General features: G+C 46.5%; 1 protein-coding gene across 2 annotated transcripts in view; it reads right to left on the reverse strand.

Annotated features, from left to right (window-relative positions):
- The window catches only part of ascc3 (activating signal cointegrator 1 complex subunit 3), a 141,511-nt gene that overhangs the window by 34,218 nt on the left and 81,090 nt on the right, over nt 1–26,203 (reverse strand). For both annotated transcript variants that reach the window (XM_029743720.1, XM_029743716.1), the window contains exons 16-28: nt 14,020–14,211; nt 9,069–9,293; nt 7,489–7,608; nt 6,805–6,969; nt 5,996–6,082; nt 5,617–5,793; nt 3,446–3,671; nt 3,137–3,291; nt 1,340–1,438; nt 964–1,132; nt 592–812; nt 411–496; nt 70–236 (exon numbers count right to left, since the gene is read on the reverse strand). In XM_029743720.1, coding sequence (XP_029599580.1) covers nt 70–236; nt 411–496; nt 592–812; nt 964–1,132; nt 1,340–1,438; nt 3,137–3,291; nt 3,446–3,671; nt 5,617–5,793; nt 5,996–6,082; nt 6,805–6,969; nt 7,489–7,608; nt 9,069–9,293; nt 14,020–14,211 — 2,089 coding nt within the window. The remainder of the gene's footprint in view (nt 1–69; nt 237–410; nt 497–591; nt 813–963; nt 1,133–1,339; nt 1,439–3,136; nt 3,292–3,445; nt 3,672–5,616; nt 5,794–5,995; nt 6,083–6,804; nt 6,970–7,488; nt 7,609–9,068; nt 9,294–14,019; nt 14,212–26,203) is intronic.

The following is a 26,203-nucleotide window of genomic DNA, read 5'->3' on the forward strand; positions in this document are numbered from 1 at the left end:
GAGGCAAGAACCAGACCCATAGATATTAAAGATCTCTATATTCTTCTGTGTAGAATTAGGCTGTGGTACCTAGCAGGTGGATCTCGTCGATGATGAGGATGGCTACTTTCTGGACGTAGCTGCGGTTCTGCCAGGAGCGACTCACGCCGTCCCACTTCTCCGGCGTGGTCACAATCAGGTCAGCTGCGGCGATGGCCCGCATGTCTGGAGTCACATCACCGGTCAGCTCCACAACCCTAGGGACGAGGAGACAGGGAGGGAGGGAGGGAGGGAGGGAGGGAGGGAGAGGGAGGGAGACAATAGATGGATGGATAGATACCATAGATGGATGGATAGATACCACAGCTGATGGTCATTGACAGATGTGAATGCAACTGAAATGCACATGGTTATAACCAAGTCTCACTCACTTCTTCCCCAGTTTTTCCTCTATCCTGATCTTCCAGTCCTCGATCCTCTCCCTGACCAGAGCTTTCAGAGGGGCAATGTACACCACCTGAGAACACACACAGAGCAAGGATAAACAGAGAGAAATGTAGAGCAATATAGAAAGAGAAAAATAGAGAGATAGAGTGAAGGGGGCAGACAGACCTTGGAGGTAGGGTACTGGTTGAAGACTCGGAACATGGCCAACTCGGCAGCGATGGTTTTACCGGAGCCCGTTGGCGCCCCCAGCAGGACGTTGGTGTCGGTGTGGTAGAGCGTGTGGAAGATCTGTGTCTGGATGGGATTGAAGTGGGTGAACTTGTACAGACTCTCGTACTCCGGGTTCCCCAGGGCGGTGATGGGCAACGGCTGCAGGTCCAGCAGCTCTGAGAATCCACAGGGAAACATTGAGACAACGTATGGGTACATTTGTCAAGGAAAAAAGCCAAAGAAAGGTGTACGTGTGAAGTATGAAGAGTTGTTTCCTCTGTACACCTCTGAGGGTTGGTCTGTGTGTGTGAGTCTGTTGTACAGTACCAGTATGTGGGGGATGTCTCTCAGGCAGGATGAGGTGTTGGAAGTTGATGATGCAGACAGCCTCTGAGCCCAGCCAGCGGTCTGACACAGCTTTGATGTAGTACTGGGAGGGCATGGGCTCAAAGATAGGGATGGTGAACACCACCTGTTGGGGCTCCCCACTCACCACCTGGAAAACACACACAAGGTAAGTATGACTAGGCTCAACCATATCCACTGATACAGGGTCAGATTTATTCCATAACCATAATGGTTAAGGTTAGGATTAGGGGTCAGGTAATCTGATCCTAGATCTGTAGTTCGGGGCAACTTCTGTGTCAAGGGAACACAGGAGAACAAGTGGCTCTCTAGAAGCTAATGGTACCCAGAAACCCACCTGTTTCTTCTGTAGGAGCAGGTATTCCGAATGGTAGATGTGATCGTTGATGGGGTCCTCCACCCACAGCCACCAGGGCTCTCCCACTGAACCATGACACTAAGAGAGGAGAGGCAGAGGAGAAGAGAGGAGAGGGGCGAGGCAGAGGAGAGAGGAGAGGAGAGAGGAAGGCAGAAGCATGAAGAATTGGTGGCATTAGAAGATCAGAGCACTCCCAGGTTGTTTAACCAGATAGTAGCAATTCAAAACAAAGCAATGTAATTGTTAGTAGGTACGTGCGTAACCCTTCAGTCATGGGTTTTGGGGTGACTCCAAACAGAAACCTCAGCCCTCTCCTCTCCTCTCTCCCCAGGAGGAGAAGGAGGTGCACTGTACTGTGTATCTGTCTACATTTCTCTGCTCTGAGTTGAACCCCTGTAGAACACTGTACGCTAATTCCTTTTCTCTGCTGTGGAAACAACTTCTGGCTGGCTAACAGACCACAGGTCCATGAGACTGGTTTATGACACATGGAGAGAGGAGACAGTCCAGTTTCCACAGACAAACACACTAAAACATCAGCTATAATGTCATCTGCTGGCCTGGTCCCTAGCCCTCTTGTGAAACTGTCTAAAGATATCAGGGACACTACTCTTGATTAGGGCTAGGAGTTACCTGAACCAGGAACAATTCTGGGTCCTACTCATGATAAATGCACAACATTCGGATGACTCAAAAATAGAAAAATACTAAAGGGGGTGGGGAAACGCACATTAATATTACAAAACAACATCCAACTCCTGTCTGTCCCTATTAGAATGAGTCATTATCCTGGAGTCCATGGCTTGGGTTAGAGTTAGGGAGAGGGAGATCTCATGTGTCTCTACATGTGTCGTGGCTAGCTTGCGTGTGTACATATGCAGCAGGGATCACTGGCTAAGCTGGGGGTGTTCCATAACAACTCTCCCATGAGCAGAGCATGCATCGCTAATCACACAAACATTCATCTTCATACACAGCCTGGCTACAACAGGCCTCCTATTCCACCCCACTCCCTTACAAACTACAGGAGTCATCCGCCTCAATGATATTCTCCAATCACCATAGAGATCCTATAGCCTAATTCGCAATTCAATGATGTACTGTATATTCCCTCCATTGGACATGGCTCTACTTATGGACAGCAGACTTGGGTTCAAACGGCATTTGAAATCTTTCAAATACTTAGCTTTGTTTGATTGATCTTGCCTGGCGCAATGGAACCAATGGAATAGTCCCAAAAGTGGAAAACACCGTCCATCTGGCACACCAGGCAGGCTCAAGCAAATGTAGTATAAAAGCCGCAGGATAATATTACAAGAAGGTGATGCACCTAAACACTGATCTAGAATCAGCCATCTTCCCTTTAAATAAGCCTTAATTTGAACCATTCAAAGAAAAAAAGAGCCCTTCAACCAGTACTTGGGATGTGGACTAACACTTCCAGAGGTGGGAATTTGACGCTGCGGGGTTGTTTCAGCAGCTGGCTTCTCCTCCTTGTAGAACAGCGGTGAGATTCCCACTTTTCACTCATTACTCTATGACCCCCACTGGCTGGAGGAGGAGAGGAGCAGGGCCACTGGGGGAGAGGACAGCTCCATACTGACAGACCACTGACACTTCACACTAACACATTTCTACGGTTAGCAGCATTTAGACACACTTAAAGAGTGCTCTGATAATGTCTACTGTTTGTGTACTGCATGTGTATGTGTGTGTGTGTGTGTAAGGGAGAGAGAGAGACATCGAGGTCATCCTAGGTGAGGTCGACATGGTTACCTGGTCGTGCCACTGGAAGTCAGGGGTGATCTGGAGGCGGACCCTGAGCACGGTGCGTGTGATTGGTTGGATGGTAGCCTCCATGAGTATGGAAGGGATCTGGTGGACACACTGCTTCACCTTCAACCCGATGTTCACGTGGTGGAGCATGTGACCTGGGACACACAGAGAGAGGGAAGTGTTACTACAGCACGCTGCACGAGCACACACACACACACACACACACACACACACACACAGCTCTACAGAACACAATCCAATTCATGTCTAATTTGGTAGTACACCCCACCTGGACCAGTATTGTCTCACCTATCTCGTCCTTCTGCATATCTTTCAGTTTGTCCACAGTGAGTTTCTTCTCCTCCAGACGGGCCAGCACGTTATGAGGCAGGATGGAGAACTGTCTCAGGGGGTGAGCGAAGCCCCACAGACGCTTGTCTATCACTTTACACAGGTTGAGCAGGCGGTAGGTCATGGTAGGCCAGCGCTTCCTCAGAGCAATCTCAAACAGAGCCCTGACGATACGAGCTGCGTTCTACACAGAGAAGAAATACACACTCAGTTACAATTTGAGTGGCTTTCTATAGTAGAAAACAAGGACAGACCGATTGGAATCACAATTGGAGTAGTGTATTAAGACAGACAGACAGGCTACAGCCAGACTTAGAGCAGTGTTCTACAATGGGTACAGCAGGACAGAGAGAGTCATGCAGAGACTGAAATAATCCATCAAGATGTAGGATGATTAATCATGTCTGATCGAGAGCCGCGGGGCTGGTATGATCAGGCTCTGTTCTGAAACATGGATCAGGCCTGGCTGTGCGCTGATGGATTGCTCATGTCTGTCCTAACAGAGAGGTCAGGTGGTTGGGGCTGCTCGCTGATAAACTGGTCAGATCTGACATGGCTGGGCTCTGATTGATTTGGGCAGGTGTTAATGACATGATGGATTGGTAGAGTCTGGCCGTGCTGTGATTGATTTGTTGGGCCTGGCGAGGCTGCTATCTGTGATAGATTGGTCAGGTCTGCTTGTGTCCGGAACATGTGGTTGAGTGGGAGGATGGACAGAGACAGGCAGGCAGACAGAGACAGGCAGGCAGACAGAGACAGGCAGGCAGACAGGCAGAGACACAGAAACACCGGCTGGGCCAGATGTTGGTCTGCTGCTGGTTAAAAGGCCACTAGGGCAACCTCACTCCTACATCAAACCCTCTGGAGAGAAAACCCTACACTCACACCCTTACTGAGCCTACACTCATACTCCAAATAACAACCAACAGCCAAAACAAATCAGGCCTCACAGTCCGAGTCACAGGACCAACATAATCAATCTCAATAATCTCCCTGGTTGGAACTAACTTCATGATTAAGCTGCCTTCCTTCTCCAGTTCTTCTGTGTCCGTGTGTCTTTAAGAGCATGCAGTAAACACAGGTCAACTGTGGACTCAGGTCTCTCAGCGCTCATGTACAATAATCTACTCTCTCAGGAGAACGCCTGGTGTCCTGCGGTCAAGTGCACAGGCCTGCAGAACTGCTCTATCAATCATCCAGTTGCTAAAGCCATTGAGGAGTGTGTGTGTATGCATGAGAGACAGGGAGTTAGCCTCTGCCAGTGTTTGTGAGTGTGCGCAACTATATGTATGTATGCAACTTTATCTCTGTGCTTATGTGTGTCTCTGTTGGTGTTTAGTGGCAGTATCATGCGGCAGCAGGACCCATCAGTCCTCAGTCTGGATTAACCATCAGATCCCCTCTATTCCACTATGGCTGCCTGCCTCCCGGCCACAGCCATCCAAACCGGCTGCACATCTGAAATCGTGCAAAATAGGAGCAAAGAGGGAATTTGCTGTGAACAATTCCAAATATTCAGCCACATGGAATCCGTTACCGCGGGAAACCATGGATAGATGGGTTCAGCAGAGGATGGGAAGAGGGGATGGGATGCGGGGGGGGGGGGGGGGGGACTCCAAATGCAAAAAAGATTCTAGGCTATCAGTCACTGTGAAATATGCACCAGCCAAACATATTACTTTCATCAGATATATCAAAGCATTTGATTTTCATAAAGAGCATAATGCAGAGATGCCGGCATGGAGGATTAACTGTGACAGTTCATGAAAGCCTCATGATCCCTCTGAAACAATGGAGATGCTGGTACAAACAGGAAACCCGTTTATGGATGTGTATGATATGATTAGTTAAGACACCACTTCTAAACCCCATCAGTACACCAGTATGATTGAAACATTCTGCTCTAGGACGCCGACGCCATGTGCTGCTGTGCTCCTGGCAGGGGACACAGGGGTACAGCTGGACCCCTCAAAGGGGCTAGCTCAGTTCAGTTAGGGGTAGAAGCAGAGTATGTACACATGTTGAAGTTTCTTCAGGTATGGTTCAGTTTGTATGAGTGTGTGTGTGTATGTATGTGAGAAACAAATGGAGAGAGAGCATGTGTGTGTGTGTGTGGTGCTGTAACCTACCTGTGCTACGTAGGACAGGTCTGAGATGAGGGAGAAGCTGTCCACCTCTCCCCGGCCGATGTAGGTCTGCAGTAGGATGTTGATCTTGCCGTATCCGTTCTCCACTCCGCCGGCAGCAGGCAGCTCACAGTAGTTACATTGCATCTGCTCTAGTTCCTCCATCTCCTCATCACGCACCTGGAAACACACACACACACACACACACACACACACACACACACACACACACACACACACACACACACACACACACAGTCAGGAGTCTTTCCACCTGGGTACTCAAACTATATCAAGACCTTGCTATACTGTTTAGCAGGTGTCCTGCAGCAGTCTATAATGTGTGATGAGTGACCTCTCAGTGTGACCTGTGACCTCTCACCTTGACCTGTTCAAACTCCTCGGCCTTGGAGACGATGCTGAGGATGTCAGCCTCTGTCTTCTGGGAGTTGAACAGCTCATTGAACGTCTGCATGGAGGAGGTGGTGGACAAACACAAACATCGAACTGACATAAGGAACAGCTGTTATCTAGTTGTATATTGCATGTTACTGTACCATCATTCATGATGAGTTTTTTTGTAGATAATACCATGCCATATTACACCTACACAGAAGGGTATATATATATATATATATATATATATATATATATATACACACACACACACACACACACACCTGGTTACAATAATATAACACATTGGAGTACACCAAACATGAGGAACACCTTTCTAATATTGAGTTGCAGCCTCAATTTGTCGGGGCATGGACTCCACAAGATGACGAAAGCTTTCCACAGGGATGCTGGCCCATGTTAATTGAAATGCATTCCAGGTGACTACCTCATGAAGCTGGTTGATAGAATGCCAAGAGTTTGCAAACCTGTCATCAAGGCAAAGAGTGGCTACTTTGAAGAACCTAAAATATATTTTGATTTGTTTAACACTTTTTTGGTTACTACATGATTCCATGTGTTATTTCATAGTTTTGATGTCTTCACTATTATTCTAAAAATGTAGAAAACAGGAAAAAGAAAGAAAAACCCTTGAATCAATAGCTGTGTTCAAACCTTTGACTGGTACTGTATGTCATGGAAAGAGCACCAGGTGTTCTTCATGTTTTGTACACTCAGTGTACAATACAACACAGTACATATAACATAATATCATGTTATGGAACTCTGGTGTACCTCCATGGTGTTGTATTTGATGTAGAAGTGACTGGCGGTTCTGCCCAGGTCAGTGGAGGCGAAGTATCCTGTCCTCTCCTCGAAGCGGATCATCCTGGCCTTGTCCAGCTTCCTGGCTGCCATCACCACCAGTTCCTTACGATACATCTCCAGACCTGGGTCCATCTAACACAGAGACAGAACAGTTTAACCCTGCCATCACCACCAGTTCCTTACAGTACAGCTCCAGACCTGGTCCATCTAACACAGAGACAGAACAGTTTAACCCTGCCATCACCACCAGTTCCTTACAGTACAGCTCCAGACCTGGTCCATCTACACAGAGACAGAACAGTTTAACCCTGCCATCACCACCAGTTCCTTACAGTACAGCTCCAGACCTGGTCCATCTAACACAGAGACAGAACAGTTTAACCCTGCCATCACCACCAGTTCCTTACAGTACAGCTCCAGACCTGGTCCATCTAACACAGAGACAGAACAGTTTAACCCTGCCATCACCACCAGTTCCTTACAGTACAGCTCCAGACCTGGTCCATCTAACACAGAGACAGAACAGTTTAACCCTGCCATCACCACCAGTTCCTTACAGTACAGCTCCAGACCTGGTCCATCTAACACAGAGAGCTAGACAATAAGAGTGTGTACAGTAGAGTGTGTGTCTGTGTGCATGCATGCGTGTACCTGGTAGGCCTTGTGGTTGATCCCGTAGACCAGAGGGTTGGCTCTCATGCGGATGTACAGGTAGGTGTAACTCAGCCACCTCACTGCTTCCTCCACGTTAGTCACAGTCCCTAGTGATACCTGCAGAGAGAGGGAGAGAGAGAGAGAGAGATCAATAACATCACATTCACCTTCAGTCATTTCAGCCCCCTAGCAGCACCTGGTGGAGATTCCATACTCAGCATTGATTCCTTCTCAATAAGTCCTCATTGAATCCTTGAGGTGGGTGCCATCTAGTGGTGACTTACTGTACTGTGTTCATTTTGTGAAATGGGCATTGGATGGAGATGAGAAGAGAACATGATTGAAAGGGGCCAGTTAGGCATCTGCTGTCAAACACAGATCACTGTGAAATATCTTTACACTAAAGACAAATATTGTTAACTTTCATTTGGTCTACCAGCTTCAAACAGCTGTAAAAACAATATTTTTTTTATGTTTGTTATGCCCCAATAGGCCAATATGACAGCCAATCACAACACTGGCGGGTAAGTAATACTGTGAAACTCTAACATTCTCCACTATTAGCGCCATATATACTATGGGCATTTTCTGAAATTACCTTGATAGATAACATTTTAAAAAGTACATTATCTGTAACATTTTGGACCATGCTTATTGCCTATGCATTGTCCATATTATCAGGTATGCTATTAGCAATAAGCACGATCACCTGTAGCCCAACTGATACAGCACCGTGGCTAGAAATAAATAGGCTGAAGCATGGGGTTGCCTAACTGCATTTACCCTATTGGGCTGATCATTCATAATGACGAATTTTACGTCCCCCCAAAAAGTGCATATAAACGTGTTTTACCCTAACTGGGGTAACACCCACCTGTCTGTACTTCTCACAGAAACCCCTTTCCCTGATTGCCACTACTGTTGAACAACTAAAAAAGTTACATCTGTCTCATGACATTCTTTTTAAACCACTCCCCCCAAAATATTTTGAGTTAGGGTGGCGTTTTAACCCAAGTTATCCTCTAATTGCCCTGTGTCACACTTAGCCCACTCTCCCCTATGCACTCACAGGGAGAATGACTGCTGAGCTGGTGCAGTTTGCACATATTTAGGAGTTGAGAAATAAAGTAGGAATGGAAAGCTGGGATCCACCTATTTTTAACAAAGGCCATTACAACTGCTGTTTTTCCAGAAGAACTGTTGTGCATTGACTGCTAGTCAGAATGCATGTTCCCCTCCTTATGCCTCTCGCAACTTCAATGTGCCTTGAGAGGAATATTTACCTTGGATAGAACTATTTTACTATAGTAGGTAAGGTATTTTATTCATTACTCGCATTGTTTGCAGAGGAAAAGTACATTTGGACTGTTCTAGCATCTTCAAAGTGCGCCTAGGCAGAAATAATTGTTGACGCTTCATTTTTTTTGTTGGCGCAGCGGCAATGATTTTGCCGTGGTGCAGCGCCACAGCTAAATGACTGCAGTGGAAACACTGGTATGATTGTTAAAGGAGAGGTCCTGAAGATGTGTGACTGTGGAGAAGACCTTTCCCAGCTATACTGGCGTGTGTGTCCCTACCTCAGCGTTGAGGTTATCAGCCATGGTCTCTAGGAACTGGCTCTCTATGGGGTTCTGCTGCGTGAGCAGGGTGAGGTAGTGGCTCAGCTTGTCATGTGCCGTGATGATGGTGCCCTCGCCGTACTTGTCAAACTGAGGCCGCCCGGCACGCCCGAAGATCTGCATCACGTCCAGGATGCCCAGGTCCACCAGGGTACCACGCTTGGCATCGTAGATTTGGGTGCCCTGTTGTTACCACGGGAACAAGAGAGGCCGGATATGAGTGGCTTTGGAGAGATAATACAGTCCTTATGGGCAAACGCCTGCATGTTTCAGTACAGACACCTACACAGACTTACCGTCTCCAAGAGTGAAGGGCACATGATACAGACTTACAAGTTCATACCTCAATCTAGGGTTGCACATTTTGGGGAATATTCAGAGGTGGAAACTTTCCGTGGGAATATATGTGAATTAACGGGAATATATGTGAATTAACAGAAATATATGCAAATTAATATTATTACCAATTAAAAGTAGATGATTTTTGCATTTGATATATTTACCATATTATACGGAGACAAACATAAACCTTTTACCTTATCATAAGTAGACATAATTGTAAATTATTAAATCTTTCCAATAGAAATACTTTTTTTTTTTAATTGTGAAGAATGGAACTTTAATTAAATGAGTTGAATCTTCACATGGGATGATTTCACTTAACAAAAGAAAGGGATTATTGAATGATCCCCATAGATCCATCACATCTCCCAAAAATGTTTTCAACACACATCTGTAAAATGTAAAAGTCTAGAAATTAAAGCTTTGGTTGTCTTCCTCTCAGGCTTCCATGTCTTCTCCCTGGACCTCCTCAATGTCCACCTCTTGAACATCAGACTCTGAGGCCTCATCCTCACTGTCACTTTCCAACCTTGTTAAGGGTGGCTCATTGTCAGGTTCAAAAAGCCTCAAATTTGGCCACCAATTTTTTTAACCCTTGTATTGGTCAGCCTGTTGCGTGCTTTGGTGTGTGTGTTCCCAAACAACAACCAATTGCGCTCTGAGGCGGCTGATATTGGTGGGATTTGGAGGATGGAGGCAACAGGGGAAAGAGCCTCAGATCCACAAAGTCCCTTCCACCAGGTGGCTGATGAGATATGTTGGCACAACTGCCATATTGCATCTCCATCCCAAAGCCCTTGCTTGGAAGTGTACTTCTCCAGACTGCCAAGAACCTTGCCCTCATCCAGGCCAAGGTGGCGAGGACACGGTAGTGATGACACCATAGGCCGTGTTGATCTCTGCAGCAGACCGGATGCTCTTGCCAGCATACTTGGGGTCCAACAAGTACGCTGCGGCATGTATGGGCTTCAGGCAGAAGTCGTCATGCTTTTTTATGTATTTCAGAAGTGCAGTTTCCTCTGCTTGGAGCAACAGTGAAGAGGGCAGGGCAGTACAGATTTCTTCCCTTACATCTGAAAACAGAGTCTGAACATCAGACAGGATGGCATTATCTCCCTCAATCCATGCAATGGCTACTGCTATAGGTTTCAGGAGTTTCAGGCTGCTTACCACTCTCTCCCAAAATACATCCTCCAGGAGGATCCTTCTTTTTCTGAGGTTTCTTTAGATTTTCCCATGATGTCAAGCAAAGAGGCACTGAGTTCGAAGGTAGGCCTTGAAATACATCCACAGGTACACCTCCTATTGACTCAAATGATGTCAATTAGCCTTTCAGAAGCTTCTAAAGCCATGACATACTTTTCAGGAATTTTCCAAGCTGTTTAAAGGCAGAGTCAACTTAGGGTATGCAAACTTCTGACCCACTGGAATAGTGATACAGTGAATTATAAGTGAAATAATCTGTCTGTAAACAATTGGAAAAATTACTTGTGTCATGCACAAAGTAGATGTCCTAACCGACTTGCCAAAACTATAGTTTGTTAACAAGAAATTTGTGGAGTGGTTGAAAAACGAGTTTTAATGACTCCAACCTAAGTGTATGTAAACTTCCGACTTTAACTATACCTAACCATTTCCTTGTCTCTCTTGTAGTGTATCCATTGTTTTCAGTGCCATGATGTCCTTGAATGACTCCTCCACTTTAGACCAAGCAGCCTTCATGTTCACAGCATTGTCTGTCACCAGTGCAAATACCTTCTGTGGTCCAAGGTAATTGATGACTGCCTTCAGCTCATCTGCAATGTAGAGACTGTTGTCTGTCCCTTGTGGCTGTGCTCTTGTAAAATACTGGTTGAGGGGTGGAGATGATGTAGTTAACTATTCCTTGCCCACGAACATTCGACCACCCATCAGAGATGATTGCAATACAGTCTGCTTTCTCTATGATTTGCTTGACCTTCACTTGAACTCTGTTGAACTCTGCATCCAGCAAAAGAGTAGAAAAAGCATGTCTGGTAGGAGGGGTGTATGCTGGGTAAAGAAAATTCAGAAATCTCTTCCAATACACATTGCCTGTGAGCATCAGAGGTGAACCAGTTGCATACACAGCTTGAGCAAGACATTCAACAGCATTTCTGATTACGTTCCTCCATTGAGTCAAAAAAACTTCTGATTCCATGAGGACCATGAGCTGTTGCTATCGATAAGGTGTCTGATTCATCAATTTCACCTCGACTAGAAGTAGAGGGACTTTGTCAGAGGTTGCTTGTTTTGAGCGCTGAGGGAACTTAATGTACTTGGCCAGATGATTCTGCATCTTTGTTGCGTTCTTCACATGATTTGGCACAGTATTTGCAAATGTGCACAGATTTTCCTTCTACATTAGCTGCAGTGAAATGTCTCCACACATCAGATAGTGCCCGTGGCATATTCCTGTAAAGATGTTTTTTTTTAAATGAGTAAAAAACAAACAAATACAATTCCATGTACAGATACATTTTGGTAGCAAAAACTAACTAGCAGAAATTGTTAACAAGTTAGAAATGATTTAAACACAGTTTGTTGTAGGCTACTATTTACTAGTTAACAAAAAATCATGTATGTCATATAAAATATATTCACACCACCCAGTATTGTAATCAAAACTTACCAGAAAGCATGTAGTCCTTGGCTCAGACAGTGTAGTAATGTGGGCTCAATAGCATCTCATTAGTGTGCAAGATCTTGAGAATCAGCTGTACATGTGATGGAAGAATGCACTGCACATTAGAGGTCGACCGATTATGATTTTTCAACGCTGATACCGATTATTGGAGGGCCAAATTAAAGCCGATACCGATTAATCGGCCGGGTTTTTATATATATATAATTGTAATAATGAAAATTACAACAATACAGAATGAACACTTACTTTAACTTAATATAATAAATAAATAAAATCTAGTTAGTCTCAAATAATGAAACATGTTCAATTTGGTTTAAATAATGCAAAAACAAAGTGTTGGAGAAGAAAGTAAAAGTGCAATATGTGCCATGTAAAAAAGCTAATGTTTAAGTTCCTTGCTCAGAACGTATGAAAGCTGGTGGTTCCTTTAAAACATGAGTCTTCAATATTCCCAGGTAAGAAGTTTTAGGTTGTAGTTATTATAGGACTATTTCTCTCTATACCATTTGTATTTCATATAGCTTTGACTATTGGATGTTCTAATTGGTACTTTAGTATTGCCAGCCTAATCTCGGGAGTTGATAGGCTTGAAGTCATAAACAGCGCAATGCTTGAAACACAGCGAAGAGCTGCTGGCAAATGCAGGAAAGTGCTGTTTGAATGAATGCTTCCGAGCCTGCTGCTGCCTACCACCGCTCAGTCAGACTGCTCTATCAAATCATATACTTAATTATAATAACACACAGAAATACGAGCCTTAGGTCATTAATATGGTCAAATCCGGAAACTATCATTTCGAAAACAAAACGTAACCGTTCCGTATTTTATCTAACGGGTGGCATCCTAAAGTCTAAATATTGCTGTTACATTGAACAACCTTCAAAGTTATGTAATAATTATGTACAATTCTGGCAAATTAATTACGGTCTTTGTTAGGAAGAAATGGTCTTCACATAGTTCGCAATGAGCCAGGCGACCCAAACTGCTGCATATACCCTGACTCTGCTTGCACAGAACGCAAGAGAAAAGTGACACAATTTCCCTAGTTAAAAGAAATTCATGTTAGCAGGCAATATTAACTAAATATGCAGGTTTATAAATATACTTGTGTATAGATTTTAAGAAAGGCATTGATGTTTATGGTTAGGTACACATTGGTGCAACGCCAGTGCTTTTTTCACGAATGCGCTATTTAAATCATCACCCATTTGGCGAAGTAGGCTGTGATTCAATGATAAATTAACAGGCACCGCATCGATTATATGCAACGCAGGACAAGCTAGATAAACTAGTAATATCATCAACCATGTGTAGTTAACTAGTGATTATGTTAAGATTGATTGTTTTTTATAAGATAAGTTTAATGCTAGCTAGCACCTTACCTTGGCTCCTTGCTGCACTTGCATAACAGGTAGTCAGCCTGCCACTCAGTCTCCTCGTGGAGTGCAATGTAATCGGCCATGATCGGTGTCCAAAAATGTAGATAACCAATTGTTATGAAAACTTGACATCGGCCCTAATTAATCGGCCATTCCGATTAATCGGTCGACCTCTACTGCACATGTGATGGAAGAATGCACTGCGCATGCAGAGGGTTGCAATTCTATTGAATTGGGGATAGTTTAACCAAAATATGCCACAAGTCCTAGAATTGCCTTATGTGTATCCCACAAAAAAGGTTCACTATTATAAGCTAAGTTCCTTGATGAATTTTTGCAACATTCTCCAAATTCCCGGGCTTAACTTCCCATGGAAAATTTCCAACCCTTTGCAACCCTACCTCAAATCAGACCGAAAAACTCCCAACTCCCAATGAAAGTAAGCATTTTGTTGGACAGTGTATACCATGTGTTTCCTGTTCATAAGACTAACAAAACTTGAAACGCGTGCGTGCAAACCGACCTTGATGATGACAGCGTGTGCAGGCAGGTTGACTCCCCAGGCCAGTGTGGCAGTACAGCACAGAACCTTGAGGTAACCCCTGGAGAACATGCTCTCCATCAGGCTACGGTCAGCACGCAGCATCCCAGCATGGTGGATCCCAAAACCATCTGGGAACATCTCCTTCATCTGCTTGTTCCTGGAACGCTGGATCTGGGGGAGAGAAGGAGAGAGAGGGAATAGTCAGAGGTGGGAGGGAAGGATCGAGAGAACACAATCAGGAGAGAAGGAAAGAGAGAACCAATCAGCACAGCCTGTGTATGCAGAAGAGAGGAAGAAGGATGGAGAGGGAGTATTGCTTTAACAAGTACTTTGTCATGCCAATAAAGCATTGCTGACTACCCCCAAGGATCAGAGGTCAAATATACATTTTGAGTCGGCACAACATGCCAACTGCTTTATGGCTGTGTCCTTACTCAGACCTAACTCCCCACTGCAGCTGCTAGAGGGCACCATCAAGGTGTCCAGACTGCTACCCAATAATCACACATCTGTAGAGTCCTTCAGACAGATCTATAAAACAGCTGTTATATTGATCCTGCTGGGCCAGTATCAGTCAGTGTCCTTTAGTACCTGATAAAACACTGCAACCCTAAGTTTAGGTTTTATTTCAGTTTTAATAGCTGCTTCTATGTTAGTTTAAAAAGCAGTAATTTAACTGAAGGCAACTACTTTTTTTTTTTTACCCTTGTTTCAAGTATACACATATGCAGCACGCACGCACACACACACACACAGCTGATTGAGATGTGTGTGTTGACAGGCAGAGAGGAGAGGTGGTGACCTGGTCAGGCAGTAATAATGGCCTGCTCATCAGACAGCTTTATCTCTCTCTGGACAACTAAATGGAGGTCAGAGAGAGAGCACAGAGGAAAAAGACCATTATAGCTAGCATCTGTCTGTCTGCGTGTGTGTGTGTGTGTGTGTGTGTGTGTGTGTGTGTGGTTGAGGGAGAGAAAGTGTTTCTCTGTGTGTACAGTACATGGGCCAAATTGCACATTGGCTCCCACTCAGATTTAAATACCAACTGTGTTTCCTGAACACCTGATTTACTTAAAGGGCGCATCTCAATAGGTGGTCCAGGTAAGTCATGACAAGTGGGGGGGTTGGCCTTTCCTCTTCTGTTCTCTAGTGCCCCTCTATTGTTCCTCAAGCAAGGGGGAGGCCAATGACATCCCAGATTCCCATCAAACCAACTCCTTGAATGCCTTACTCCTTGGACTTTGCAGTTGTGCCTAAAAAACACACGTGGTCAAAACATGTATTTGTTTTACCCTTTAGTGTGTGTACTTAGGATATCGCATTTCAACAATAAAAGTAAAAAACTGGCACACACTACCACGGCTCCAACTAGACACACACACACACACACAACCACGGCTCCAACTAGACACACACACACACACACAACCACGGCTCCAACTAGACACACACACACAACCACGGCTCCAACTAGACACACACTACCACGGCTCCAACTACACACACACACACACACACACACACACACACACACACACACACACACACACACACACACACACACACACACACACACATCTCCAACTAGACACACACACACACACACACACACGGCTCCAACTAGACACACACACTACCACGGCTCCAACTAGACACACACACAACCACGACTCCAACCACACACACACACACACACACATACCACAACTCCAACTATACACACACACACCACATCTCCAACTAGACACACACACACACCACTACCACAGCTCCAACTAGACACACACACACACTCACACACACAACCACGGCTCCAACTACACACACACACACACACACACACACACACACACACACACACACACACACACACACACACACACACACATCTCCAACTAGACACACACACACACACCACTACCACAGCTCCAACTAGACACACACACACACACAACCACAGCTCCAACTAGACACACACACACACACCACTACCACAGCTCCAACTAGACACACACACACACACACACAACCACAGCTCCAACTAGACACACACACACACCACAGCTCCAACTAGACACACACTCCAACTAGACACACACACACACCACTACCACGGCTCCAACTAGACACACACACACACACACACACACCACAGCTCCAACTAGACACACACACCACTACTACAGCTCCAACTACACACACACACACACCACTACCACAGCTCCAACTAGACACACACACACACACCACTACCACATCTCCAACTAGACACACACACCACTACCACGGCTCCAACAAGACACACACACACACCACTACCACAGCTCCAACTAGACACACACACACACACACACACACACACACACTTCTGTGAAATCAAACTGTCCACTTAGGAAGCAACACTGATTGACAATAAATTTCACATGCTGTTGTGCAAATGGAATAGACAACAGGTGGAAATTATAGGCAATTAGCAAGACACCCCCAATAAAGGAGTGGTTTTGCAGGTGGTAACCACAGACCACTTCTCAGTTCCTATGTTTCCTGGCTGATGTTTTGGTCACTTTTGAATGCTGGCGGTGCTTTCACTCTAGTGGTAGCATGGGACGGAGTCTACAACCCACACAAGTGGCTCAGGTAGTGCAGCTCATCTAGGATGGCACATCAATGTGAGCTGTGGCAAGAAGGTTTGCTGTGTCTGTCAGCGTAGTGTCCAGAGCATGGAGGCGCTACCAGGAGACAGGCCAGTACATCAGGAGACGTGGAGGAGGCCGTAGGAGGGCAACAACCCAGCAGCAGGACCGCTACCTCCGCCTTTGTGCAAGGAGGAGCAGGAGGAGCACTGCCAGAGCCCTGCAAAATGATCTCCAGCAGGCCACAAATGTGCATGTGTCTGCTCAAACGGTCAGAAACAGACGCCATGAGGGTGGTATGAGGGCCCGACGTCCACAGGTGGGGGTTGTGCTTACAGCCCAACACCGTGCAGGACATTTGGCATTTGCCAGAGAACACCAAGATTGGCAAATTCGCCACTGGCGCCCTGTGCTCTTCACAGATGAAAGCAGGTTCACACTGAGCACATGTGACAGACGTGACAGTCTGGAGACGCCGTGGAGAACGTTCTGCTGCCTGCAACATCCTCCAGCATGACCGGTTTGGCGGTGGGTCAGTGATGGTGTGGGGTGGCATTTCTTTGGGGGGCCGCACAGCCCTCCATGTGCTCGCCAGAGGTAGCCTGACTGCCATTAGGTACCGAGATGAGATCCTCAGACCCCTTGTGAGACCATATACTGGTGCGGTTGGCCCTGGGTTCCTCCTAATGCAAGACAATGCTGGACCTCATGTGGCTGGAGTGTGTCAGCAGTTCCTGCAAGAGGAAGGCATTGATGCTATGGACTGGCCCGCCCGTTCCCCAGACCTGAATCCAATTGAGCACATCTGGGACATCATGTCTCGCTCCATCCACCAATGCCACGTTGCACCACAGACTGTCCAGGAGTTGGCGGATGCTTTAGTCCAGGTCTGGGAGGAGATCCCTCTGGAGACCATCCGCCACCTCATCAGGAGCATGCCCAGGCGTTGTAGGGAGGTCATACAGGCACGTGGAGGCCACACACACTACTGAGCCTCATTTTGACTTGTTTTAAGGACATTACATCAAAGTTGGATCAGCCTGTAGTTTGGTTTTCCACTTTAATTTTGAGTGTGACTCCAAATCCAGACCTCCATGGGTTGATAAATTGGATTTCCATTGATTATTTTTGTGTGATTTTGTTGTCAGCACATTCAACTATGTAAAGAAAAAAGTATTTAATTAGATTATTTCATTCATTCAGATCTAGGATGTGTTATTTTAGTGTTCCCTTTATTTTTTTGAGCAGTGTAGTATTTCCTGCATATAGAAATTACAGTTTTTGTTTTCAGCATTCATCACAGGTAACTTAAACTCTATTTTTATTATTCAAACAGTTGAGAGTATTTGTCTCCTAAGCAGACTCTTCAGTATCGTTGTCACTTCAGAGCTGTGTGTGTGTGTGGGTGGGTGTATATATACACACACACACACACACACACACAAGAAAGCATAATAATAAATCGGCCGATTAATCGGCATCGGCTTTTTTGGCCCTCCAATAATCGGTATTGGTGTTGAAAAATCATAATCGGTCGACCTCTAACACACACACACCACAGCTCCAACTAGACACACACACACCACAAGCACGGCTCCAACTACACACACACACATCACTACCACGGCTCCAACTAGACACACACCGTTAAGCACAGCCATTGATGTGAATGAACCAGACGGTGCCAATATGACAGCGGTTGTATATTATGTTGGGGCTCGGGAAAAATGACAAACTCTACACACAATACAACTAGCTAAAAGTCAACTGCCTGTGCAAGTGATATAAAAGCAACATCAACAATTAGGATGCACCTCTACAAACATACAGCACATAGCCCTGACTCCATTGGACTTTCCTGTGACTCTCTACTCTATACTGATGCACTAGGCAGTACCACCATCACTCCATTCTCTGTAATACTGCCAGTTCTTCTGTTGTTCAGATCTACATAACTAGCTCCCTCCACCACCGCCAACAGTAATACCCATGAGCACAACTCAGCATGCAATGAAGTGTTCATTTACTTAGCTAGATTGTGACAGACAGGATGGTTAATTGTTGATTTCATTTGGCCAGCCCTTGATAGTCATAATGTTTGGCCACTTACTTTGGCAGGCTTTTAACACTGGATGAGCTGAAAGAGTGGGCGGAAGAGCTGCCAGCGGAGCGGAGGAGCTGACGGACTGAGCGGGCGGGCGGTGGAGCTGACAGACTGAGCGGGCGGAGGAGCTGCCAGCGGAGCGGAGGAGCGGACGGGCTGAGCGGGCGGGCGGTGGAGCTGACAGACTGAGCGGGCGGAGGAGCTGCCAGCGGAGCTAAGGAGCTGACGGGCTGAGCGGGCGGGCGGAGTAGCTGACAGACTGAGAGGGCGGAGGAGCTGACAGACAGAGGGCAGAGGAGCTGACAGACTGAGCGGGCGGAGGAGCTGACAGACTGAGCGGGCGGAGGAGCTGACAGACTGAGCGGGCGGAGGAGCTGACAGACAGAGGGCGGAGGAGCTGACAGACTGAGAGGGCGGAGGAGCTGACAGACTGAGTGGGCGGTGGAGCTGACAGACTGAGCGGGCGGAGGAGCTGACAGACTGAGAGGGCGGTGGAGCTGACAGACTGAGAGGGCGGAGGAGCTGACAGACTGAGCGGGCGGAGGAGCTGACAGACTGAGCGGGCGGTGGAGCTGACAGACAGAGGGCGGAGGAGCTGACAGACTGAGCGGGCGGTGGAGCTGACAGACTGAGAGGGCGGAGGAGCTGACAGACTGAGCGGGCGGAGGAGCTGACAGACTGAGTGGGCGGAGGAGCTGACAGACTGAGAGGGCGGAGGAGCTGACAGACTGAGTGGGCGGTGGAGCTGACAGACTGAGCGGGCGGAGGAGCTGACAGACTGAGTGGGCGGTGGAGCTGACAGACTGAGTGGGCGGAGGAGCTGACAGACTGAGAGGGCGGAGGAGCTGACAGACTGAGAGGGCGGAGGAGCTGACAGACTGAGCGGGCGGAGGAGCTGACAGACTGAGAGGGCGGAGGAGCTGACAGACTGAGTGGGCGGAGGAGCTGACAGACTGAGAGGGCGGAGGAGCTGACAGACTGAGTGGGCGGAGGAGCTGACAGACTGAGAGGGCGGAGGAGCTGACAGACTGAGAGGGCGGAGGAGCTGACAGACTGAGTGGGCGGTGGAGCTGACAGACTGAGCGGGCGGAGGAGCTGACAGACTGAGTGGGCGGTGGAGCTGACAGACTGAGCGGGCGGAGGAGCTGACAGACTGAGTGGGCGGAGGAGCTGACAGACTGAGTGGGCGGAGGAGCTGACAGACTGAGTGGGCGGTGGAGCTGACAGACTGAGCGGGCGGAGGAGCTGACAGACTGAGTGGGCGGTGGAGCTGACAGACTGAGCGGGCGGAGGAGCTGACAGACTGAGTGGGCGGTGGAGCTGACAGACTGAGCGGGCGGAGGAGCTGACAGACTGAGTGGGCGGAGGAGCTGACAGACTGAGTGGGCGGTGGAGCTGACAGACTGAGTGGGCGGTGGAGCTGACAGACTGAGCGGGCGGAGGAGCTGACAGACTGAGCGGGCGGAGGAGCTGACAGACTGAGTGGGCGGAGGAGCTGACAGACTGAGTGGGCGGTGGAGCTGACAGACTGAGTGGGCGGAGGAGCTGCCACTTACTCACACTCTACTCCACTTTACCTCTCTTTTTTTCCTATCGTTCTTGCTCTCTCTCTCCCTTTGTGTTTCTGCTGGGTACAGTACATCCAGTACATACAGTACATACAGTATAAACAGAATGTAGGTCTATGTATGGGGTGGAGGGGTGTGTGTGTGTGTGCACGTGGCATGTGTTTATAGTGTGTTATGTACTTACATGCATGTGTGTGTAATGTGTGCTTCCGTGTGTGTGTTTGCTTCCGTGTGTGTGTGCTTCCGTGTGTGTGTGTGCTTCCGTGTGTGTGTGTGCTTCCGTGTGTGTGTGTGTGTGTGTGTGTGTGTGTGTGTGTGTGTGTGTGTGTGTGTGTGTGAGAGAGAGAGAGGAGAGGAGATGAAAGCCAGGCAGCCAGTGTGTGATAGCAGTTCTTTGTTTTCTCAGAGGGACACGGTGGGAGGCACAGCGGAACCACAAACTCAACTCAGCCTTTTACAACCTGATGATGTGGCAATTAAACAGGACGATGACAGAGAGCGGGTTGGTTTGCATGACCACGGTTACATGTTAGACCGGTCCCTCAGGCTACCAGACTGCAAATGAGCTTTTACACTAAAATGTGTATTTTCCTTTGCAGTACTTTTCTTGCACCCGTCTGTCTATTTATCTACAGCACTGTATTATACATCTAGTCATCTTGTGGTTGTCAGTGTTTGAGTGTGTTACCTGTATCCGACTGTGTGTGCGTGTGTTTTCTCTGAGTGTGTTTCTGTCTCATTGCAGTTTATCACTCTTTGGTCTGCGCTATCAGCTTGGGCATACAGTAGTGACAGATCGTCACGGCAACTCAGACATGTTCATAAGATCATCGGCGGTGTAAAAATAGCCCCAAGCGAAAGCAAATATAGACATTAATGAGCGCGTTGAGGTCCTGTGTATCGGCAGGCGGGCGGCGTGGAGTCCCAGGTGGTCTAGCGTCTCAACGTCTACAAAGCAAAACGCTTCCCTCAGACAGACACCCTGTCAATGCAACAGGACATGAAACCCCATCAAAGATACAGTACAGTGCAGAAGATGAAAGACATACTCCACCACCACCACACACACCCCTAGAGTCCAGAGAGAGTGATGAGAGATAAAAATCAAGTTGAGGGGGAGAGGAAGAGAGTGGGGTGGATGGGAGAGAAGAAGAGACAGAGTCATCATCCTTTCATCCACATCAATGGGCATCCATCCATCCATCCATCCAGTGCAATGGCTCTCTGCACCATACAATAGACCTACACCCATACATACTGGTGTACACGCAATAGACACCAATTCACTGACTAGAACAGATGGCTCTAAAGCCACGATGGACTCATGGCCATGGCTCAATCTGGGTTCCCTGGGCTCAAAAGTAATACACTATATAGGGAATAGGGTGCCATTTGGGACTCAGCCCAAAAGAGGTACGGAGGAGAGCTGTCCTGTCCTGCTGTACCCTAACCTGGCCACTAGGTGGCCCTTCATCCCCACAGCTGAGCTGAGCCACTGTACTGTTCTCTGGTGCTGGGTCGCTGTGACAGAGCACCTTCCATCTCACAGAGAGGACCCATCAAACTGGAGAGGACAAGCTAGTGGGCTCCTCAGTGTGGGTTGAGTTCTCACACAGGCACACTCACCATGCACTCATACACTGACACCACACACACACATTACATGTGCACACACATGCGAGAGAACCCTTTTCAAAGGTAGTATGGACAGGCCAACAGATGGTCTGACCATTCAAATGTTCCACTTCATGAGAAACTTTGACTCTTTCACTCTGATAGACATGATTTGCATAGACATGATGAACTAGCTCAATAAATAACCATTATTCCAGCAGAACTCTTTATTCAAGTGGCTGCATTAAGATATCTAAGCTAGATTGACAGCCTCTTCAACCCCCGAGTCAATTAATGAACATTATGAGAGAGAAAATATACTGGAATCACTTTTGACTTTTAAAAAGGTAGGATAAATAATGCCAAATTATAGAACTGACCTTAGAGGTGCTGTATACTTCACTACATATGCATACGGGAGATTAAAAAACACCTATAAATATTAATGTGGGCCAATTTCCCAGCACAAAGAAGTCATGCATTATCTCTGTGTGGGCTTAGAGTGGAATCAGCCTCGTGCTCCCTCCCCCACTAACACAAGACTGACAGGTGGACGGACGAAGAGACAGACACGAGGACAGCAGGACAATAGAGGAGAGAGCTCAACTACTATTCTGGAGGTCCTTCGCTAACACTCCATTTGATGTTCTGCTTATTAACCTCTTAATAAGGCATTAGTAAATACTTTACTAACAATTACAAGACTATAGCGTTTGTTGACATAGCATAAGTACATCTATATGCAATCCATTTATTACGCATAGCTTTAATCATATACTGTATAAACCATGGAACAACCAGCTTTAATCATATACTGTATAAACCATGGAACAACCAGCTTTAATCATATACTGTATAAACCATGGAACAACCAGCTTTAATCATATACTGTATAAACCATGGAACAACCAGCTTTAATCATATACTGTATAAACCATGGAACAACCAGCTTTAATCATATACTGTATAAACCATGGAACAACCAGCTTTAATCATATACTGTATAAACCATGGAACAACCAGCTTTAATCATATACTGTATAAACCATGGAACAACCAGCTTTAATCATATACTGTATAAACCATGGAACAACCAGCTTTAATCATGGGTTTACTCCATTTAAAGGTTAACATCAGAAATCAAACGAACGGAACAATAATTGTATCTTACTGTATCACTGACTAAAGTGTTGCAGCCCCATCTGTACTGAGGGTCTAATTCACAGCTCAACAGGAGCACACAGTTCTCTTTACAGTTGATTAGCTTTCTGATGTCTATTTTAGTCTCCTTACAAGTATTATAATCAGATAATTATGTGTATTATTGTGCTACACACAATTAAAATATGTATATTCACAGGCATACACACACACTTTATCTTCAACTAATTCATATCCATTCTGTCAAACCAGGCCACGACATAATCTCTCGTCTGTATTTGTGGATTTACAAAGCGTGAAAAGTGATATGATTTGTATATTTATACATTTCCCCATATAAATAGCAGTGAAGATTAGAGGCACATCAATCTTGGTCCGGCCCCGAGGAATAAAGGAAAGGTTAGTAGATTTATCACCCTGCCTCATGTTGCTATATATATATATATATATATATATATATATATATATATATATATATATCTCTCTCTCTCTCTCTCTCTCGCTCTCTCTCTCTCTCTCTCTCTCTCTCTCTCTCTCTCTCTCTCTCTCTCTCTCTCTCTCTCTCTCTCTCTCTCTCTCTCTCTCTCTCTCTCTCTCTCTCTCTCTCTCTCTCTCTCTCTCTCTCTCTCTCTCTCTCTCTCTCTCTCTCTCTCTCTCTCTCTCTCTCTCTCTCTCTCTGAGATTTAAATACGGAGAGACATACAGTCTGACTAAACGTTGTCCTGTGAGGACTGCTGCAGATACACCCCTGTGTACTCTCCGTGCACACACACCATTAATTAAGAGTGTGAGTGCGCACAACACATGCACACACACACACACACAAAGACACACACAGTGAGAATGCGGTCCATGCCGTAGCCCCAGTGGCAGAGTAGTTGTGTGAGGTGGAGAGGAGCAGAGTGACTTTCAGAAATCACTGAGGGAGCAGCAGGCCAACCCTGACACTGGTCTGTGTGTGTGTGTGTGTGTGTGTGTGTGTGTGTGTGTGTGTGTGTGTGTGTGTGTGTGTGTGTGTGTGTGTGTGTGTGCGTGCGGCTGTCTATTGATCCATGTCCTGTGTGATTGACTGTAGCCATGGGCTCAGGATGAATACAATCAATCATGACCAGCAGGTTCTGCCCAGCAGGTTCTGCCCAGCAGGTTCTGACCATACGCTCCTCTACTCCTCTGCCTGGACAAGAAATAGTGAGTCTGGTTGGGTCCAACTGGACTAGAGCATGGGCCAAGCTACACACACAGAGATCCTATTAAATTACTATAGCATGCTAATTTCACATTTTATGTCTACACAGCACTGACTGTCTACATCTGTAGGTCTGTCTGCCTGCCGGTCTGTCTGCCTGCCGGTCTGTCTGCCTGCCGGTCTGTCTGCCCACCTCGGTCTTCATCTTCAACCAGAAGCCTACTCCCCGGTCTACAGGTTAAATATCAGAACTGTCCTCCTCAAGCACATTCAACTCCTGAGCTGTTCTCATTCATAGCATAAGTAGAAGGCAGTCAAACACCCAGTAGATAAAACACTTAGACAACAGAGCTCCACTTCACTTCCCTGGCCTGTTAATTGGCCTGTATCTGAGTGCTGTAAAGTTTGTTCATGGTATCTACGGGGGCAGAGTGGGCCCCTCTGACTCTCACACACATCCTTCCTCTTTGTTTACAGCTCTCCCCTGAGGAACCCACTCTGAAGAGGCGCCTGACCTCAATTTCTCTCACTTTCCTCTCCTTTAAATCTCATGAATAAATGCTCATAAATAACGGCGTTTGTCTGTAGCCTGAGCCAAAGAGGAGAGCCAGCCCAGCAGCGCACAGCCACTTTACAGTACACACAGTAACTTTAGTACACACTCCAGTAGACTGGAGTCCATAGTTACAGTAACTTCAGTACACACTCCAGTAGACTGGAGTCCATAGTTACAGTAACTTCAGTAGACTGGAGTCCATAGTTACAGTAACTTCAGTACACACTCCAGTAGACTGGAGTCCATAGTTACAGTAACTTCAGTAGACTGGAGTCCATAGTTACAGTAACTTCAGTACACACTCCAGTAGACTGGAGTCCATAGTTACAGTAACTTCAGTAGACTGGAGTCCATAGTTACAGTAACTTTAGTACACACTCCAGTAGACTGGAGTCCATAGTTACAGTAACTTTAGTACACACTCCAGTTTGACTGGAGTCCATAGTTACAGTAACTTCAGTACACACTCCAGTAGACTGGAGTCCATAGTTACAGTAACTTCAGTAGACTGGAGTCCATAGTTACAGTAACTTTAGTACACACTCCAGTTTGACTGGAGTCCATAGTTACAGTAACTTCAGTAGACTGGAGTCCATAGTTACAGTAACTTCAGTACACACTCCAGTAGACTGGAGTCCATAGTTACAGTAACTTCAGTAGACTGGAGTCCATAGTTACAGTAACTTTAGTACACACTCCAGTAGACTGGAGTCCATAGTTACAGTAACTTCAGTACACACTCCAGTAGACTGGAGTCCATAGTTACAGCAACTTTAGTACACACTCCAGTAGACTGGAGTCCATACAGTGGGGGGAAAAAGTAATTGATCCTAGTCCTAACCCAGGTCTAATCCTAACCAGTAGTTACTCCTAACCCAGGTCTAGTCCTAACCAGTAGTTACTCCTAACCCAGGTCTACTCCTAACCCAGGTCTACTCCTAACCCAGGTCTACTCCTAATCCAGGTCTACTCCTAACCCAGGTCTAGTCCTAACCAGTAGTTACTCCTAACCCAGGTCTACTCCTAACCCAGGTCTACTCCTAACCCGTAGTTACTCCTAACCCAGGTCTACTCCTAACCCAGGTCTACTCCTAACCAGTAGTTACTCCTAATCCAGGTCTAGTCCTAACCAGTAGTTACTCCTAACCCAGGTCTACTCCTAACCCAGGTCTAGTCCTAACCAGTAGTTACTCCTAACCCAGGTCTAGTCCTAACCCAGGTCTACTCCTAATCCAGGTCTAGTCCTAACCCAGGTCTACTCCTAACCCAGGTCTAGTCCTAACCCAGGTCTAGTCCTAACCAGTAGTTACTCCTAACCCAGGTCTAGTCCTAACCAGTAGT

The sequence above is a fragment of the Salmo trutta genome, chromosome 3 (assembly GCF_901001165.1).
Source record: "Salmo trutta chromosome 3, fSalTru1.1, whole genome shotgun sequence".
NCBI lineage: Eukaryota > Metazoa > Chordata > Actinopteri > Salmoniformes > Salmonidae > Salmo > Salmo trutta.